We start from the raw sequence: 21,161 nt of genomic DNA on the forward strand, positions 1-21,161 counted from the left end.
TGTGAGCACTTTGAGAGTCTATGACTTGACGAATGCAATAGTCGGAGATAGAAATACTCTGGTCAAGTGGTCCCTGGACTTTTCTGCCGCAGATCTGGAATTGCTGATAAGGAAATAATCAGCTTCCAGAGCTGTGGGTCCCAATGGGTTGAGTAATTCAATTTTAAAAATGGATCCTCCCCTCTGGGCAAGGACATTAAAAAATCTTTCTGATAACCTAATCCATCAGAAGAGCTTCCCTGACTCGTGGAAAAATTCCATAGTTATACCAATAGACTGCTAGCAGCTAATTACCGTCCAATTTCCCTTTTAGATGCAGACGGCAAAATCTTTACAGGTCTCATCCTAGGGGAATTGGTAGCATGGGCAAAAAAGAAGGGCGTAATTTCAAGGCAGCAATCGGGCTTTAGAAAGGGTTTATCCTTTATTATCTTATTGGGCTGGTTTTGAGCTGCCTGATTGCGCCGTCTGTCCAAGGAGGAGGTCCTCCCCTTTTTGGGGCTTGGTTAGACCTCTCCTAAACGTTTGACACTATTCACAGGAATCTCCTATTGAAAAAACCGGATGATTGGGGTATCTCTCTGAGTCTATTGTCAGTCTTGAGAGAATTACATTACAACAACTCCATGCAGGTCAGGCTTTATAAATCAGGCCTTCTGTCAATAGAGAGAGGGGTCCGCCAGGGATGCCTGTTGGCTCCTTTTTTGTTCATTTTGTTCATGGCAGACCTTGCTGAGTGCTGAAGGGCATAGGTTTAATATCTCCGGTACTTGGAAAAACAAAAATCAATTGGTTGGAATACACAGATGACGTTGTAGTCCTAGATCATTCCCAAGTAGGGCTGCAGCATCTTCTGTCCGCAGTAGAAAATTATGCCCGAAATAATAACCTTACCATCAATCCAGTGAAGTCCAAGATGATAAGATTTAAACAACCAAGAAAGATAGTAAAGCACTATGTCTGGAATTTGGACCAAACTACTGATTGAGGTTGACTCAGAATTTACCTATTTGGGAGCATCAATCAGTTCTTTTCCAACTAAATGCAGCTTTTTGCGCTCAATTGAGTTAAAAGTGGTAGAATTGGGAGCACAAATGAAAAAAATCAGATCCCAATTTTGAAAATTCTCTATTCTCCCTTTGGTGAAATTTTATATAGGGAATGTAATTCTGATGCTCCTATTTGGTTTGGACTACAACTCATTAGCCATGGACATTGAGTGGGACTCCTGGGATGCCAGGTTGTGGACACACACAATAGGACTACCGGATTGTGTGCCAATAGTCTCTCTTCGCTATGAACTGGGTCTGTTGTCCCTTAGATCATGGCTGAAATGGAAGTGGCTGACATTGTACAGATCAGTATTAGACTCTCCCAAGAACTCACTATTTGAGGAAATTGCTCGAGAGATGCATTTTGGTAAAAATGGGTTTCTGTCTAAATTCCAGCAAAGATGCTTGGAAATTTTAGAGGGAGCGGACTGTGATTCTAATCTACTCCTTCAGAATCCAGATAAGGTAAAAGGAAAAAATGAAACAAAGGGACTGGTTAGATACTAAAGACAGTATGAGGAGGGCGAAGAGATCTGCCTCTTCCATTGTGGTTGATAAGCCTTAATCTATGGTCCCCTCCTATATAACAAAAACACCTGATCCGTGTTTTGGATTATCCCTTTCGTTTAAACCTACTTCCTACTCTAGAGATTTTGGCCACTAGAGATAGAGAAGGGAAAACAGAACCGCACTGTGACAAGTGTTGTAACAAGGATTTGCAAACATCTAAACACCTACTATCTAATTGTCGGGCACTTGTAGTATGAGGGTGAGAAGATTTGGCAGGTTTGTTCATCATGTATCCTGGCTAAACTCCGATAAATTCAGGGGGAGAATATCCTCAGGTCAGGAGTCAGCTCTCTCAATGGAACTCGTCAGAGCCCTGAGGGAACTTAATTTAATCAGTGACTGAGTCCTGATGTGGAGTGAACGAAGTGATTAGTAACTAGAGTCATCTAGGTCTGAGCCACTGTGTTTCTTTTCTCCTGGTTTTGTTTAATGGAGCTGTTGTTGTTTACAGTCAATTTTTTGGAGACCTAATTCCTTGCCTATCTTGAAATATGCTCTCTGCTGCTTCCTGTGTTTATATTATCCATGTTTCTCATAACCTGTTTCAGTGCTTGTGATATAGTTTCACTGTTTTTTTTTATTGAAGATTTTAGTGAAACGAGTTTGTAAATTGAAGTGTTTCAGTTTTTTCATTTGTATGTATTATTGTGAAATTGTTATAAGTCAAATGTTGGCTACTGCACAATGATAAAAATAAATAACAAAGAATCTCTGCTTCAGTAGCCACGACAGAGAAGGCCCTCACTCATGCAGCACACCAGAGAAACAGCCTTGGTAACCGAGCCAGGGTCTGCATGTGACAGTGAGGATGAATGAAGGACTTCAGCTCTAGCAATGACATGCTACCTGGTCGAGAGCAGCAGAAGTAGAGATGCAGATTCTGTATCCCTCGACAGTCATCAAGAAAGTTGCACAGCACGGGAGGCTGCACAAAGTCCCACTACAGAGGAGTCCTCACGCTGGTTGATTCAGACAATGGCTTTTACGATCAGTTGGCTTAATGTAGGGAGACACCATCTAGGTCTCCCTGGTCAGTAGAGAGGAGAGGTTCACCATGCAGAAGTTGGCTTTGATGGCCCTTTGTTTCAGCATTAGCTTCAAAGCATCCCTCTGTGGCTTCTTCGGAGTCCGAGTACAGTGATCTACCCTCCTGAATGGCTCCACATCCCCTGCCCCTCCTCCATCCCCCCCAATATACAGAAACCTGGGCTCGGGGTGATCGCAGCCCACTTATTGCAGAACCTGCAACAGGCAAACGCTGCTTGTCTATCCATTCATGCATAGCCAGCTCAGATACAGTCATGACATCGCTCTGGTTAGGATGTGGATTAGGCTGTCTGACTCCCTGTACAGTCAAAACTTGTTCAAAGCTCACAAAGGTTGCTTCATGGGCTCTGGCTAGAGCCATTGAAAAAGTACGACACTATTGTTCGATTCCCTTCTTCTGGGAGGAAGATGGCCAACACAGATAGTCGAAGACAGGACTTGACCAACACTGTTTAGCCATTTTGGCCACTACAACGATCACATGGCCACCTCATGTTAAAGTAAAGGTGAATAAGAGGGTACTGTGAATGTGTAAAAATAAGGTAACACTGACACAAGCCTGTCTGGAGTACATGAAAGGAGAAATGTCCTTAAAGTCAACAGAAAGAGGGAACATGGTTCCGATGGGCTACTACCCTTAAGGGATGTAGTACTGCTACGCAAATAGACAGCAGTGGGGTACACAGTCACCCTGCACTTGTAGCCTTAAGGACTAACCAGGGCCCCCAAGTTAGTGAGGTTGAAAAATATCTAACATTCTTTTTTTATACTTGTATGCATGAATAATTTTATATTCTGTGTAAGCTATGTTTAGGTGTGGACAGCATTTGTATTTCATATGATTGTGATAAATCTTAGTTTTTTTTTTAATGTTCCCCAAAATCATGCTATGATATGGCATTTATAATGCGCCGATACACAAGTGTTTCCGTGCGCAAAATATGACCCAGCTACTATTAAATATGACCCAGCTTTTGAGCCTAATGTCTGGATTCCTACGCTGCCTGTTTCTGGACCGTTTCTTCAGGTAGAATGTTTGGTGAGGTAAATGCTCCGCTATTGAAGGATCCCTAAATGACAGCAAATTCATTCATCCATAGCTGTGACCCAGCTTTTGAGCCTGATGTCTGGATCCCTAAATGACTGTCGAACCAAATTCATCAATCCATAGCTGTGACCCAGCTTTTGAGCCTAATGTCTGGATCCCTAAATGACTGTCGCACCAAATTCACCAATCCATAGCTGTGACCCAGCTTTTGAGCCTGATGTCTGGATCCCTAAAGGACTGTCGCACCAAATTCATCAATCCATAGCTGTGACCCAGCTTTTGAGCCTGATGTCTGGATCCCTAAATGACTGTCGCAGCAAATTCATTCATCCATAGCTGTGACCCAGCTTTTGCGGCTGATGTCTGGATCCCTAAATGACTGTCGCACCAAATTCATCAATCCATAGCTGTGACCCAGCTTTTGAGCCTAATCTCTGGATCCCTAAATGACTGTCGCACCAAATTCACCAATCCATAGCTGTGACCCAGCTTTTGATCCTAATGTCTGGATCCCTAAATGACTGTCACACCAAATTCACTAATCCATAGCTGTGATCCAGCTTTTGAGCCTAATGTCTGGATCCCTAAATGACTGTTACACCAAATTCACTAATCCATAGCTGTGATCCAGCTTTTGAGCCTAATCTCTGGATCCCTAAATGACTGTCACACCAAATTCACCAATCCATAGCTGTGACCCAGCTTTTGAGCCTAATTGCTGGATCCCTAAATGACTGTTGCACCAAATTCATTAATCCATAACTGTGACCTAGCTTTTGAGCGTATTGTCTTGCAAGATTTCAATCACTCCCAAAAGCTGTTTTTGGCCGACTTTGGGGAGCATCGGTACACTCTGAACTGAAAACAATGTTTCGACCTGTATTTAAACAGGGAATATGTTTTGTGTAATTCAGACAGTATAGCAGTTATTTGTGGTCGTGGAGAAATAATCGACTAGCTGGAGCAGCGTAGCAGCATTGTGAGTGGAGGCCATGGGAGTTTCTCTGGGAAAAGTTTGAGAGAAGTGACTTGGATCAACCCAAACTCTTTGGTCAATTCAATTTTATGTCAACTGAAGGTGTTGGTTCATGTGGGTGAACAACTCTAAGAATCGAAGACAAATAACAAGAAGGAAATAAAGACTTGACAGTAGGCTTTACTATGGAGAAACATGTATGTATGCTCGGCTAAGCTATTGCTTCCAGGAGCCTGTCCATGGATCATGCCTTCATGACCCACTGCAACCTAAGAGAAGGCATAGACAAACCTATGGGAAAAGTGTCTCCTGCAAAAATTGCAGAATCGAGGGAGGACCGGAGGATAGGGAAGGGTCTCTATACCGTTGTACTGTTTTTGTAATACAGACCAATGCTTGGCATAGCACTTAATGGAGGAAGGCCTTCTGCCTCTTTTGATTTCAAAGAGCGATCTCCCAATTCCAAGCCACTCCACTCCATCTGCAAAGCTGGAGACTCACCTGGTGACTGGGGAGCAGACTGAGGGGAGAGCCTAAGGAAGAGTCTCTTCCGTTTTCACAGCTACAGGGAAACCATGATATGGGAGGTGAGGAGGATGGACACATGCTCTGTGCCCCACAAGTCCCTTTGACTGAGGGGCAATCAGTACATTATATCCATGGCACAAGAGTCCACATTGACTCCTAGGAATTAAAAGGTTTAATAAAGCTGATGCCTGAAAACCCATTTAGGAGTTGTAAAGATAGAAACGTTGTCATGGCACAATAGATGCTGAGTTTTTGGTTGGCTTTTAACTCCTGCGTAGTGTCCTCCATGTTGGAAATAATTTAAATATGTTAGTCTCTTCTTAGCTAACCCTGGCAACCATTGACACACCTTCTATACTAAACTGATTGCCTTTGAGCCATGAATGGGACTGCAACTACTGTGTGTGGTCGATTTTATTTGGCAGACCACAGACACTGATATGGCTCAAACCCTTCAATGTAGGTCACTGGTCTGGCATCTCCCGTCAATTACATGGGGCTCTTGGGGTCAGTGCTCCAGATAAGGTTTGGAGATGGGAGTATTTCACTCCTTATTTTTTGAAGTTGGGAGTAAAATGATTTTTAAGGAGTAGAAATGTAAGTCCAATTGCCAATGGGATTATTTTATAAGTGGGTTAGAAATAAGTTTTAACTGCAAAATGTAAATTGTTTTTTAAATAATTATTTCTTTGCACCCAGTTATTCATGTACATTAGAAGATATGTTTACTTCTACTGATCAGGTATTAATAGAAGTGACTTCCTGTAGTATTATGTGCACTAGTGGTCCAAACATATCTATGAAGCTTTGTGTGTGTGTGTGAAGGCAGTGGGGACATGGTTCTACATGTCTGTTTCTAATTCTTTTGTTGGGAGTATTTTTACTACCTATTTTGTTTTTAGTTCTGTAGGGCTGCCTGGGGCCCATTTATGTTATGGCAACCTTACAGTCCTGCAAATAGGAGAACTCTGTGTCCTGACCATTGGTTCTCTTGTGTCCTTCACTGGAGAATCCCCTTCAACAATCACTTGTGGTTGTTCAGAATTATCTCAAGCTCTGTTGGCCCATGGTTCTTTGCCATGAGTCACTGGATGCTGTTCTGTTGGTGTTTTAATACTGTTTAAAAGTAAACTAAAAATAAAATGTGCTGCATATTACTTGTAAAATGATTGGTAGCATTTCTGATTTGTTTTATTTTTCATGATCGTAATGGTTATTGTTGGCCTCTTTTCATTCTCAGAAATTTCAAGAGCTACAGAAGAAAAACATTGAAATGAAAACCCAGACTAATCTTCGAGACCGACCCAGAAGAAGGAAACATCGGAGAAAAGGTGCTGCAAGTGGATTTAAAGTGTTGTGTGTATAATGCATTTTGTTTCTGATGCTCTATATGTTGGAAAGTTATGACAGGTAACAGACATTATACAGAGTTAAAAATTGGGAGGAACAGGGAGCTATTTAGCTTCTACTATTAGCCTATAAGATCCTTGTTAGCTTGACACCAACCAGGAGCTACTTTTGACTCCCCTGGCCCGCTGGTGAGCTACAAACAAATTTATGTGATGTTGTCTCTGGGTGTTTGGGAATGTGTGTAAAGAAGCTGTAGGACACATATAGAAGGCATTTAAAGCATAATGGCTCATGTATTCCGGGACTCTGCAATGCTCTGCCTCCTTTTCCATCACTAGGTCGGGCTGCTGCCTGAGGCACCACCATTCACCTGTGCAGTCCTCCGCACCTGGCCCTCCTCTGCTCCCCGTACCTGAGCTTCAGCTCCTGGAGGAGTTGCCGTTGATGCCGTCACACCACCGCGGCCCTTCACGTGACCCTTCAAAAGGGCGACAAATTTAAGGGTCATACCTCATCCCTGTTTTCTCCTGTTTGCGCCCTGTGCGCCCGCTGCTACCATTACTTTCTTACTGCATCTGTTGTCTACACCTTGTACTCGTCTCCTAGGCTTCCATGCTTCTATCTCCCTCTCTTACTGTCACTCAGATTTCTGTTGCACTCGCCATTTCTTTTTCCTTATCCCCTCATCACACCATCTGTTCTCAGCCACTGTCCCCCCGCTCTCTCCGTTAAACTTTACCTACCCCCTTATCTCGCCTGCACCATCTCATGTTATCACTGTTGGCCTTGATCTATCGTTAAAAAAACCCTACTCTATCCTCCTCCTATTCTTCTGTCTAAACCTTGAGTTGTTGTGTTTAACAGAAACATGGCTTACTACATGTAACTCTTCTATTCCTGCTCTCCTCTTCTCAGACCTGATTCAGCCACCCGCCTCGATCCACCGGACGGGGGAGGTGGTACTGCTATTCTCTTTCATTCCTCCTCGCATTCTGCATCTACTCCTTCAAGTCTCTGTCTTCTTCTCATTTGAGCATGATATGATATAATCTGATAGTTTATTTATATAGCACCTATACGCAATGTGTTCCAAAGCGCTTCAAGGCAAGGGAGGCAACAAGGGAAAATACAATGACATTCTTACAGGCCTTGACAGTAAGGATATGAAATTAACTATCATACTCGGCCTGACGACATTTCAGATAGTGCAAGAGCTAAGACATAGATAAGAAAGGGAGGGGGAAGAGTAGGAAGGAAATGGAAACAGACAGGTGACTACCGTACTAGGCCTGATGACATTTCTGGTAGAGCCAGAGAAAAACAAAAGGTGAGGGAGAGTGGTGCAGAAAGGGAGGGGAGGAACAAAACAAGCGACTATCGTACTAGGCCTGATGACATTTCAAATAGTGCTGGAGAGGGAGAAAATAAGTAAGTGGTGGGGGACAGACGAGGTTGCTATCATACTAGGTCCAGAGACAATTCTGATAGAGTAGGTGCATAGAAGAAAGTAAGGGGAGGAGATGGGAAAAAAAAGAAAGTGAGAGGAGGAGAGAACAGAGGGTAAGCAGTCAAAAAGAGTGGAGAAGCAAGAGGGGAGAGCGAATATATTTGTAGAAGTCAGTAGTAACAAATAATGTTGCAAGGCAGGATACAAGATGAAGATGGGAACAGCATGATTCAGGGCCTCCTTGAATATAAGATGCAAAGGAAGTCCAGCATGAGAGTTGAGAAAGAGTGACACACTGTGAATCAATGAAGTCCATAAAAGTCAAATCAAGCATTGGCCGCAGGACGGTGATGGTGAAACCAGAATGTATCAGGACAGACTCCTGCAGAGGAAGGCTGGAGGGAGGGGATGGGAAGCAGGGTAGAAGAATCAAGCAAAACAGGCGAGAAGGGTGGTGGGCACAAGAGAACATCCCGGGGGGATAAGAGGTGGCGGGGATGGCCTGTGGGGACAGAGGGAGTAAACACATGTTGATGCATGCTTACCTGCTGTCTGAGCAGGACGTCGGGCCCTGGGTCCTCCTGGTCCGAACAGGTCCAAACAGGAATTGCCCCTTTCTTCGTCTGCCCTTCGTTTCGGACGCGCAGGCAAGAGACACCCTTGATCTAAGAGTTAAGAGCAGGAAGGAAGAGGCAGGGCTAAGAAGGTGTGTGGTGCTTGGGCCAGGTGACCTAGATACACTTTCACCTGCTCCCCATCTGCAGAAAAATAGGGAAAAAGAGCAACCAAGAATGCACCAGGTGGGCGTGGCTTGCAAAGTGGGGAAAAACAGCGGCAACCAGGATTGCTGCCTTTTCTAAACCATATCCCTTAACCTTTCTTACCATTTACCTTCCTAATTCTACGATCTTGACTTCGCTTTCTCCTTCATCTACAACCTTCTTTCTGCTTGGTGACTTCAATCTTTATCTTACCTCTACCCACTCATCTTCCCCTCTTCTGCCTCTGCCTAATTCTTTCTCATTAACACATCTCCTCCCTCCCTGCACCCTACTTCTCACATCTCCGGATCATCTCTGGGCTTAAGGCCCAGGATACGTCTTGCTGCCCTATTCTGGATTAGCTGTAGAGGTCACAGAGTGGAAGAAGAAATCCTAGAGAGAACCAGGGCTCGGGTAACATTGAGCTTCTCGGGGAAAATGAGGAAAGGGAGAATTCCTTTGAGAAGGAAGAGTTGAAAGTGGGACTTCTTGGCAATGTTCTGAGTGTGAGGGAGGATGGCAATGTCCTGAGTGTGAGGGAGGTAGGAGAGAGAGGAGTGGAAGATGACTCCAAGGTTTCTGGCTTCAGAACAAGGAGCAGGGGAGAGTCCATGGAGGAAAGCCAGAGAGAAGGGAACAAGGAGGGAGCAGGGGTCCCAATGGGAAGGATCTCAATTTTTCTGGCATTGAGGCAGAGACCGTTGGAGGTGCACCAGGCCTGGATGGCAGATATGCAGTGAGGGATGAAGGAAGGTGTATGAAGGTCAGCAGGAAGTTTGAAAAAGAGTTGATTGTCGTCTGCATAACTGGAAGTTGGGGGAGAAGGAGATGAGGAGTGCCAGCTGAGCAAGGTAGATGTTAAAGAACCATGGGGAGAGGATAGAATCCTGGGGGACACCATAGGTGGAGAAGAAAGTAGGAGAGAAGGTGCTCAGGATGACTTGGGAAGGGCGGTCAGTTAGGAAAGAGGTTAGCTAGTCCAGTGCCCATTCCGAGATACTAAGGGTATCATGGAGCCTTTGTATGAGGATGGAGTAGTTGGCCGTGTCAAAGGCAGAGGAGAGATCGAGTAGGATGAGGACAGCTGGGGAGTTTGAGTCCAGAGATGCGAGAAGTTCGCAGGTGTTCAGAAGAGCAGTTTCTGTGCCTCTGGATGCTCGGAATCCAGATTGATGGTCCTGGAGACAACCAACCAGTTCAGTGTGCAAGTTGAGTTGGGGCAAAGCCACATTCTCCATCAGTTTCCCCAGGAAGGTGGCGAATGAAATAGGGCGGTAGTTGACTGGACAGGTAGTGTCTGCTGAAGGTTTTTTCAGGACTGTGCGCACGAGGGCATGCTTGGGGGCCCAGGGGAAAGTTCCAGTGGCGAAAGAGTGGTTGCAGAAGTAAGCGAGTGTGGGGGCAAGAGAGCCAATGTTGTCCTTGATGGTTCTGGATGAGCAAGGGTGAACCTGTTTGGAAGAGACCTTCATGGAGCGGACAACTCTGGTAACTTCTTCAGGTGCGACAGTGGCGAAGGAGGAGAGGGCGGAAGGAGGAGGGTGAGTGGCCAAGGAAGACAAGTGGTTGTGTTAAGGGTTTGGCGGGTGAGTAACGAGGGTGTTTAGGATGTCCTTAGTTTTGGTGGTAAAGTGTGTGGCCAGTGCATTGCAGAGGGCCTGGGGAGGAAGAGGGTAGAAGGAGATTGCAGAAGAGTTGACTAGCTCCCTGCAGATTTTGAAAAGTTATTGGATGCACCAGATACCCATCCCTGAATGTGGAACCTTTTTTGGCACGGATGAACAGTCTGTATTGCCTTTGGAGTAGGTTGCAGGCCAGTTTGGGTGAACCTGAGGTTTGCCACTTCCGTTCGCTGCTCTGCACTTGGGCTTCAAGTTCAGAGTCATACCAGGTGTTACGCCTAGAGGCTGGTTTCAGGCGGATCCTTGTGACTTGGGCAAGAATGTCAAAAGTATTGGTGATGGCCGAGTGAAGGTTGCTGAGAGCAGAGTCGGTGGTAGAGTCAGAGGTAGGGGGGCAAGGATAGATGAAGGTAGAAGTGAAGGCAGCAGCTGACACTAGTTTCATTGGGTGGATGTTTGTGAACATGGTTGGCAGGGCTTTTGAGAGTTCAGTAGGAGGGCCGAAAGGACCCAGGTGGGAGGAGAGTATGGTCTGACCAAGAGAGAGGGGTGACCAGGAGGGGAGAGAGAGGACAGAGTGGATAAGGGCATCCAGAGTGTGTCCAGCCGAGTGGGTTGGACCAGAGGGGAGAATGCAGAGGGCTAGAGAGGTGCAGATGTCAATAAAAAGAGAGGATGCTGAGACGGGAGGGTCCAATTGGATGTTGAAATCGCCCAAGAAGAGGTTGTTAGAGTTGGTTGAAAGTAAGGAAGAGCAGAATTCGGAGAGGAACAAGGTGGTAACTCCTGGAGGCCGGTAAATGATCAGAGTGGAGGAGGGAGACATGACCAACTTGCATGCTAGGCTCTCAAAAGAAGCATAAGGCTGGGTGGGTAAGATGGAAGAGGGAACCCACTCAGGGAAGATTACGGCAACCCACCCACTAGCACAGTGAGGTCGAGGCTTGGAATTTTTTTTGAAGCCGTCAGGGTGGAAGTATTCAAAAGCAGTGACGAAGCTGACATTGAACCATGTCTCGTGAGAGCGAGAATGTTGAGGTCGGTGTCTTCAAGAAGGGGGCAGACGTATCCCCTCAGCCCCTGTCTCATTGAAGGTCCTTTTTATATGGCCCCATTTTGCCATTTTTTTATTGCCCCCCCTTACGGATGGCTCCATAAAAGAAGAGCTGGTGGGGTAGCTGGAGAAGCAGATATGAAACTAGTGGCGTTAATGGGTGCAAGTCGGAAGTGCGAGTAGGTAAGCAAAGAAAGGGGTACTTATACATGAGGGAGGCATTGAGTGCTGTTTGGCGTTAAAGCAATTGGTGACTTCTAGGCAAATCTGATGGGCATGTACGTTTGTGGTAGTACTCATTCAAGTGTTTTTGTTTTGTGGCTTCCGACCTGGAGGTGTGTGTTTTTCAGTAGTCTTAGTTGGCATGGTGTGTGTGAGTTCCTTGTGTGTTTATAGAATTTTGGGTGTGTCATCCATCAGGATATTATTGCTGGAGTATTGTTTAATTGTGTCCTGAAGGTCAGGTGGTGTTCTTCTGTGCAAAGGTGTTTGGGCATACAGTTCCAAAGTTTGGTTACTAGGAGGGAGAAGGAAGATCCTCTTGGCCATTTCCAGTTGGAGTTTAGCACCGTTCCTAGTGCATCGTTGCTGGGATTTTTGCTGACCACATGATAAATCCATATTCAGTGGCCGAAAGCCACCTGGAGAAAGGACTTCAGGCCAATCCAGCAAAATGCCACCAAGCTTTGCACGCTGTAAAATACTTTGCCTATGGAATTTCCAGATGTGCTCACCCAGCTCTGGACAGTAAGAGCCAGGAGAATTATACTTTAGCCCGAGTGCGGAGTAAAGGGCGGTGCTTTTCGTTTTTTCTGTGCTGTTTGACCCGCTGTGGCTCTGGTGGGAATCTTTGGATACTTTGACAACTGCAACTACATTTCAACACGCTGCTGCTGACTTATGGAATAATGTGTGGAACAACGCTCACTGTCGTGCACTACAGACATTTTACCAGGGAAACCAGGAAAACCAGTGCTTTTGGCTTTAAGGTGTACAGAGTGCCTAGCCACGCCCCCCTGGACCTCGGACCCGGATATAAAAAGCAGAGCCCAGCACCCTTGCGGCATGAAGCCCGAGTGTGGAGTAAAGGGCGGTGGTTTTCGTTTTTTCTGCGCTGTTTGAGCCGCTGTTTGGCTCTGGTTGGCGAAGGGGGGTACGGATTAACACTGCAGAAACAAGTGAAACAAATCTGTGTTTTACGTGAGGGCCGGCGCACTTCAGAAACTCCAAGCAGAGTAGCGTGTGTTCCGCTTGTATACTCCCCGCCGCCTCTACAAAAAGCCTCAGTTCAAGCCTAGAATTCAAAAGTTCTGTTCAACTGCCGTGTCGTGCTGAGATGCTGAATTGTGACTGCCGGACCAAAACAAGCACGGCCCGAGAAGGTAGGATTTTAACATATTCCTACCAAAACAGATCGCGGTGTAAGCGGGAGACTGCGGGAGGTTACTCCTTTGATCCCGCTGCACGATTATAACAGAATAGATTGGAACAGAAGCTGTTAAAAGCTTGTATCATTACAGTGACTGGCCTCGTGAACGATAAACGTCTATTCCCTCCCTCTCCCTTCATTTTTTTCTCTTCCCTTTGTATCGTAAGGGAATAATAACATAAGAGGTGTTTACTTGAAATAAAACTCAGATCAGAGCAAGTGCTCCACAACACGAAACCCAGCAGGTTGGGTACGGATGGTACACCTCCTTTACATCAGCTGAAGACAGCATCAGAACCCAATAACAGCCAACGAGAGAGTGGGGAGAAATAACTATTGTGTTTAGTTTCTGCTGCTGTGACCACTGTCTAGACCTCGTCCATTTAAAGAGGTAATCCCCTTGGATGACAGAAATGAGACTGCGAAGCACAAAAGGGAATAGAGGGAGAGAAAGACGGGTCATATTTGGCAGAGGACCAAGTTGACAATGTAACCATCAAGCAGCCAATTCTAAATACTGTATACTTAAATACACCAGAACGAATTCAGGTTCAAATACATGCTGAAGAAGCAAATGAAAACATGGCACTCACGAGTACAGAGAAAAATCCATGTACTATACTGACAAATGAATGGAAACGTGGATTAGAATACACCATAACAACAAAGAAGATTCAGCAAAAAATCAAGAACCATTTTGGCAAAAAAAGACAAAGAGCCATAATGATGCGGAAGGAGAATCACTCATATGCTGGGAAAACCCACGATCCCCCCACGTCCCATTATCAAGCACATAAATTCCCCTCTTGCTTGAAAAGACAGGGATTGGTCTCTGCCTGATAGACGCAGAGGAAGAAATAATGTAATCCCCAAACCCAAACGAAAACGCAAGAGAACTAAGTAGCGAGTGAACACTCCATGGAAAAGATAGATCCAAAAACAGATACACTAAAAGCACTGAACTTCGTATTGAACTCATTAGTATCAGTTTTTGAAATGCTCAAGATGGTGGTACAGACACAAACCGGTACACTGTTAGAAGTCACAAAAGAAGTAACATCGTGTGAATCAACATTGGTGGGATTAGTGTCTGCCATTAATACCAATATGACTCTGCCTCTTCGGGATCTGAAATTGGAAATGACAAAACATGGTCTTGACATCTCCTCTATACAGTGTGTCCTCAACAAAAGTCAATCAGAAGAACAGAATAGCAAGCTATCGGAAGAGACTCTAAACCTTCTGAGAGGAAATCTAATGGCAGATGCACCAAATTGAGGAAATGAAAATACTCCGGATTCTTTGATGATACACCACTGTCAGTAATACTCTCTGTATTAGAGGATGTCAAAGGTTTCCCCCCAGCTCACCTGAGTTCTCTTCTTGTGGCGTTCCGCGGAGGACTCCTTCTCCCGGCCGGACCGGGACTTGTATAAGTGCGCGCGAGTCGAGTCTGACTCCAGCGCGAGCGTTCAAAGTTCCAGGAAGTCACGTGTTCCAGGACGTCCAGGAAGAGGATCGAAGAAAGGTAAGAGATACTGGAAACAGGGGAAAAGGGAAGAAAGAATAACGGAGTTGGCCAGGAACTTGGAAGGGTAACGCCGAGCAGCACACACACACGTCGAGACACTACCTAGCGATAGCGTTGAGACGCACGGGGGCGTGGCCCATTTATAGAACGTGCCGTGTCCGACGTACAGGCTAGTACGAAACACGGCACTGGGCACGGCCATGTTGGAAGTATCAAGGAGCACACTCTCCGTCTGGACCAGGACCAGGAAGACCAGAAGGGGCTATGTCCATGGTTCATGAAAGCCTGCCTCCTCCGAAACCCTGTCCCACCAGGCTTGCCAGGGTGTATGAGATGGAATCTTCTCAGCAATCGAGGGGTGTTTAGGTTGGATAGTGGTTCCCATGTTCTCTCGCTAGGAGGATAGCCTTTCCACTTGACCAAGTATTGAAGCCGACCCCGTTTGTACCTGGAGTCACATATTCTGGATACTTCATATTCCAGCTGATGGTCCACAATCACAGGACTGGGTCTGCCAGTTTTCCGGGTGGAGTGGATGTAGGGTTTGAGTAGAGAAGTGTGAAAAACTGGATGTATTCTCTTCCAGGAGTCTGGTAGCTTGAGCCGATAAGAAACAGGATTGATGATTTCTTTTATGGAAAATGGACCATAATATCGGGGGGCTAACTTGTTAGGGCGTAGATGTCGTGGTAATAGTTTCGAGGACAACCAGACCTGGTCACCAATACAATAGGAGGGTGCTGGTCTTCTTTTTGAATCAGCATATCGCTTAGTGCGAATCTGGGCCTTTCCCAATTGTTCCTTGGCTTCCTTGTGGATGTTGAGGAGAGTTTCAATCCAGGAATCAAGTGAAGGTACTGGAGTTGGATGTGGTAGAACTGAAGGTAACACAGAGGGATGAAAACCTTGACTGCAATAGAAGGGGCTAACGTTGATCGCTGAGTGATCTGAATTGTTATAGGCAAATTCGGCCAAGGGTATAAGAAGGGACCAATCATCCTGTACCTTGGTTGCGAAACAACAAAGATATTGCTCCAGGGTTTGATTAACACGTTCTGTGGCCCCGTTGGTCTGTGGGTGATATCCAGATGAAAGAGCGTGTTGAATCCCTAGAACACGACAGAGATGTTTCCAGAATTGTGAAATATATTGCGGTCCTCGGTCCGATATGATCTTGGAAGGGAGTCCATGAAGACGGAAAATGTGTTCTAGGAAAATTCCTGCGAGCTCTGAAGAGGAAGGAAGTTTATAGAGAGGCGTGAAATGTGCCATATGAGTAAACAAGTCTATGGTTACCATGATGGTCGTGTAACCCCGGGAAGGTGGTAATTCCACGATGAAGTCTGTAGCTATACATTCCCATGGTCTTGTTGGCAGTGTAGGTTGCAATAGAAGGCCCGCCGGTCTCTTATTGTCGTGCTTATTCTGACTGCAGACAGTACAGGTCTTGATGTACTCTTGTACCTTGCATTTCATTTCCGGCCACCAAAACTGTCTTTGTATAAGACGGAGCGTGTTGGTTACACCACGATGTCCAGAATGAAAAGTATCATGGCAGAGAGTTATTATTTTATGTTGAAGTTTCGGTGTTGGAATGACCAAGGCATTGTCCTTTAATAAGTATCCTAGCTTGATTCTTAAGTTCCAGGGATTCTTCCTAGAGACGTCCTTCCAGAGGTCAGAGGACTGGGTTTTGGCTCGAATCTCTTCCAAGAGGTTGATCGCTTGAGCTATAAAGATTGTGTTGGGAAACATTGTAGGATAGGTCCTATCTTCAGTGGTTAAATAGTCAGGACGTCGGGACAAGGCGTCCGCAATCACGTTTTGTGATCCAGGAACATGAGTGATTTGGAATTGGTACTGGGCGAAGAAGTAGGCCCAACGCGCCCGACAGCTGTTCCTGCACTCCATAGATTGGAAGATTTGTAGATTTCGATGGTCCGTACGGACCTGGACTGGATATCTAGCACCCAGGAGTAAATGTCGCCATTCTGTGAAGGCTTGGTGGATTACCAACAGCTGCTTTTCCAGGACGGAGTAATGGGTTTCGCTGGTTGTGTTAGGGTTCTAGAGAGGTAAGCCACTGGGTGGTCCATCTTGTCCTCAAGCACCTGTTTCAAGACTGCTCCTATGGCATGGTTGGAGGCATCCGTTTCCACTATGAAAGGGCGATCTAAGTCAGGCTGAGCCAGGACGGGGGCTTGCGTGAATCTTGTCTTCAAGCGTTGAAAAGCCTTCTCTTGCGAGAAAGACCAGATGAAGGGAGCATCCTTCTTCAGCCGAGCAACGATCGGTTGGACGAGCTCAGAAAAGGTAGGAATGAACTTTCGATAAAAGATAGCAAGTCCCAAGAAAGACTGAACCTGTTTCACCGATGTAGGAGCAGGCCAGGCCAGTATGGCCTTTACCTTTTGAAGAGTCCATTCCAACTCCTTCTGGGCTGAGGATGAATCCAAGGTAATGAACTGAAGTCACGTGAAAAAGACATTTCTCAGGTTTGACCACGAGCTTGTTTTCACTGAGCCGTTGTAGTACCGCCATGACATGTTCTTCATGTTTCAAGGGATCCTTGGAATAAATCAAAATGTTGTCTAGATAGACAATGACAAAGAGAAAAAGCATGTCAGAAAACACCCTATCCATGAAACGTTGAAAAACTGCAGGGGCATTAGCTAATCCAAAGGACATGACTAGATATTCAAAGTGACCAAAGGGCGTTCTAAAGGCAGTCTTCCATTCGTCCCCTTCCCGGATACGGATTAAGTGATAGGCACCCCGGAGGTCCAACTTCGTGAATATTACGGCACCTCTGACAGCTTCCAGAATATCTGAAATCAGAGGCAGAGGGTACCGATCTTTGAGGGTGCATTGATTTAGACCACGGTAGTCGAGGCAGGGTCTGAGTTCCTTGGAATCCTTCTTAGGAACGAAGAACAATGAGGCACCCGCTGGAGATTTTGAGAATTTTATAGTGCCATTTTCCAAATTGATGTCCAGGTATTCTCAGATGGCCTTTTTTCTCAGGTTCTGAAAGGATAAACATTCTGCCAAAGGGAATTACTGCCGAGGGATCTGTCTCAATGGCACAATCTTCGGGTCTGTGAGGGGGTAAAGCCTGAACTATGGCAGTCGAAAAGACATCAGTATATCCTTGGTAGACCTCTGGGACTTGTACAATGTTGGAAACCATGAGTGAGGTTTTTTGCTCTCCTGAATGTTCAATAGCTGGTGTTAAGGAGAGATCCAGGGATAAACAGTGGGACATACAAATCTCAGAGCCCAGAAACAATGACCCTGCTGTCCAATTAATGTACGGATTATGTCTTTGAAGCCAGGGCATACCCAGAACCATTGGGTAATGGGCTGATTTGATGATGTCGAATGTAATCTGCTCTTGGTGGTGGTTTATGGAGAGACGGACCTCTTTTGTCTGTAGGGTTATGGGTCCTGAAGAGAGAGGTCTCCCATCAATTGCTTTTACCGGCTGTTTAATGTTCCGTGACTCATATGGTATTTTATGTCTGATAACCCAGTCTTGATCAATGAAAATTCCCATAGCTCTACATTCCACCAGGGCCAGTATGGGATAGGTCTTGTGCTTGGAGGGCGATAGAAAGGCCTGTAGCACCACCAGGTTATTCTGTCCAGGAGAGTTCAAGGATGTGACTGATGTGGAGCAGACATCTTTCTCCCGAAACCTCGCTCCATCTAGGGCCGGGAGCTGGCATTTCCCGAATGACGTGGAGGGCCTAAAGGACATTCTCTAACGAGATGCTTGTCTGAGGCACAATACATACACGGGCCTGTGTGAATTCTTCTCATCCTTTCTTGTGGAGTAATTGGCCCACGAAAGGCGCCTATTTGCATTGGTTCGGAGTCGTTATCAGGGGTTGAGACAGGATCGGATTTCACATTCGACTCCGGAGGGGTTCGTTAAAAGGCAGTCTTAGCCTTTTTCCTTTCAGCCCTTCTTTCCTGGATACGAAAGTCTATTTGTAAGGCTAGATCTACCAAAGCCTGAAACGAACTGGGGCGAGCCACTCTGGCTAATTCATCCTTGATATCGTCATTTAGACCCCTGCAAAATAAGGTGAAACACGCTTCAGGGCCCCAATCAGCCTCCTTTACCAGCTGTTTGAATCTGGTAACGAACGTTAGCATATCCTGGGATCCTTGCCGAAAATCAAGTAGGCGTTCCTGGGCGCTGAACACTTGTTCGGGGCGGTCAAACATAGACTTGAGCGCCTGGATAAATGCATCATAATCGTCCAGGAGGACGTCTCCAGAGTTCACTAGGGGAGTGGCCCAAGATAACGCATTCCCTGTAAGATGGGAGATTATGAAGCCCACCTTGAAATCATAGGGCTTGAATGTAAAATGCACCAAGCAGGAATCCAGAAATCCACGTAAGGATTTTGGCGAGCCATCGTATTTGTCTACCACTCCATCCAGTATCACGCTTTCCTTATTGGCAGAGTCACGTGACAGCACTAATTGTTTCAAGGCTGCGTTCTCTGCCTTTAAGTTCTGTACCTCGGTTGTTAGCTCCTGCATGCCGCGCATGAGGTCCTGGATCGCTTTCTCCATAGCGGTATCAGTGTTGATCGTTTGGCGTCTCAATCTGTCAAAGGATTCCCCCCGGCTCACCTGAGTTCTCTTCTTGTGGAGTTCCGCGGAGGACTCCTTCTCCCGGCCGGACCGGGACTTGTATAAGTGCGCGCGAGTCGAGTCTGACTCCAGCGCGAGCGTTCAAAGTTCCAAGAAGTCGCGTGTTCCATGACGTCCAGGAAGAGGATCGAAGAAAGGTAAGAGATACTGGAAACAGGGGAAAAGGGAAGAAAGAATAAGGGAGTTGGCCAGGAACTTGGAAGGGTAACGCCGAGCAGCACACACACGTCGAGACACTACCTAGAGATAGCATTGAGACGCGCGGAGGCGCGGGGGCGTGGCCCATTTATAGAACGTGCCGTGTCCGACGTACAGGCTAGTACGGAACACGGCACTGGGCACGGCCATGTTGGAAGTATCAAGGAGCACACTCTCCGTCTGGACCAGGACCAGGAAGACCATAAGGGGCTATGTCCATGGTTCATGACAGAGGAATGTAGGAGGCTAGCCAATGTAGTGGATGAAGAAGTGGAAATCTTTGAGGTGACAGCCAAAAGCAATCGTGAAACCTTTATAGAAAAGCAATAAGATCCACCCCTCGAATGGCTACCCCGACACAGTCAAACCTCTAGAGGAAGGAGTAAATTGAGAAAACGCCAGGCGGAAAAAAGAAAGGACAAAAAAAGCGCATTCCAGAATAAGAAAGATCACGAAAAAAAAGGGAACAAAGAAACACAAACAATATAAACATGATGGGAAAACCAAAAAATCACCGATTCCTAAAACTACTAAAAAAAATGAGGCTATGGGAAAGTTAACTAATGAATCTCGAGAAGTAACAAATACTCCAAAGAAAAATGTGAAAGTGAAGACAAGAAAAATAAAAAAAACACAAAGAACAGTGGAAAAAGCAACACAGATATCACCAAGGAATCAGGAGGAACCATCACACAGCAGAAAATTAGCATCGGACTTCAAACTGATGGTAAACCAAGATGCAGAAGCAAATAGAGAAGTGATATAGAACAGAGCATTTTGGAGGACCCAAACAACCCAAACAACTCGGAGAGCCCAAAGAAAGCCATAAAAGCTATCCCAAAAAACGCTGTACCAACTGCAATTAAATGGGCTCCAATTTTTTTATAAAAAGGCCCAAAATCAAAGGATAAAAACAACATATCCTCTCACCCCCTACCGGTACATGATGACCTAAAGGTAAAAATAGCCCCGATCTTCCTAGCAGCAAAGAGTAAAGGGGGGAAAAAAGATATGGCTATAGATAAAACACGCATGTTGGACATAATTACGGATCCTATGAAAACAAGCCAACTGGAAACGGATACGGTACAAAATGGACAAGGAAAATTTGTGTCTCTAAATGATCAGGACAAACAAGAGACTTCTAATCTGGCAGTAAAAGCCTTGTCAAAAAATATGGAGAGTTCAAACGTAAACAACTCCAAGGATTACGCAATTCCCAGAATCTGGCTTAGACTCTGCTCAAATACCGAACAGCACAAATCTCTAAGCCGCTCTGTTATACCAAGTATAACAAAGAAAGTAAGAAACCTCTATTCCTTTTCATCGGAAGATATAGACAGTGTAATTCCCAATGTCACATGACCCCTTTTTTGTAGAACTAGTTTTCAGTTCATTCAATGCAAAGAAAGCTCTGCTCAAAGAATCAAGAGAACTAGAAACCCACGGACTTGAAATTTCAGTCAGTGGCTCTGAAAATGCCACTATTAAGAACGTCATTTCTATGAAAACTCTCTGTTTTAAACCAGGAGAAAGAGAAGATCTCAAATGTACTGAAATTTAGTAAGGGGGAACCGTAGAACAAGAAGTGAAAACACAGGAAAATGTACTCTCCAATCTCCCAGAGATCCTCTCCCAAGTATTTCAGAAACTAGGTCTAGGCTCGCAGCAACTTTAGAAAAGAGAGCCTAAATGTGATCAGTTGGAACTCGCGGGGTCCCAGTAACATTAAATCCAAAAGTATGCGGGCACATCTGATTACTCATGGAGATATTATCCTATTACAAGAAACGTGGTTAGTAAATCCACTTAACATCGAAGGGTACACAGTATAGTGCCTTTCAGCATCTCAAAAGGCACAGGGAAGACCCTCAGGTGGC

At 45.5% G+C, this 21,161-nt stretch overlaps 1 protein-coding gene across 1 annotated transcript in view; it reads left to right on the forward strand.

The window, feature by feature from the left end:
• Positions 1-21,161, forward strand: part of FAM204A (family with sequence similarity 204 member A) — a 550,935-nt gene that overhangs the window by 77,570 nt on the left and 452,204 nt on the right. The window contains exon 2 of the mRNA XM_069611905.1: positions 6,462-6,552. Coding sequence (XP_069468006.1) covers positions 6,462-6,552 — 91 coding nt within the window. The remainder of the gene's footprint in view (positions 1-6,461; positions 6,553-21,161) is intronic.

The sequence above is a fragment of the Ambystoma mexicanum genome, chromosome 8, assembly GCF_040938575.1.
Source record: "Ambystoma mexicanum isolate Mex_15411 chromosome 8, UKY_AmexF1_1, whole genome shotgun sequence".
Lineage (NCBI taxonomy): Eukaryota > Metazoa > Chordata > Amphibia > Caudata > Ambystomatidae > Ambystoma > Ambystoma mexicanum.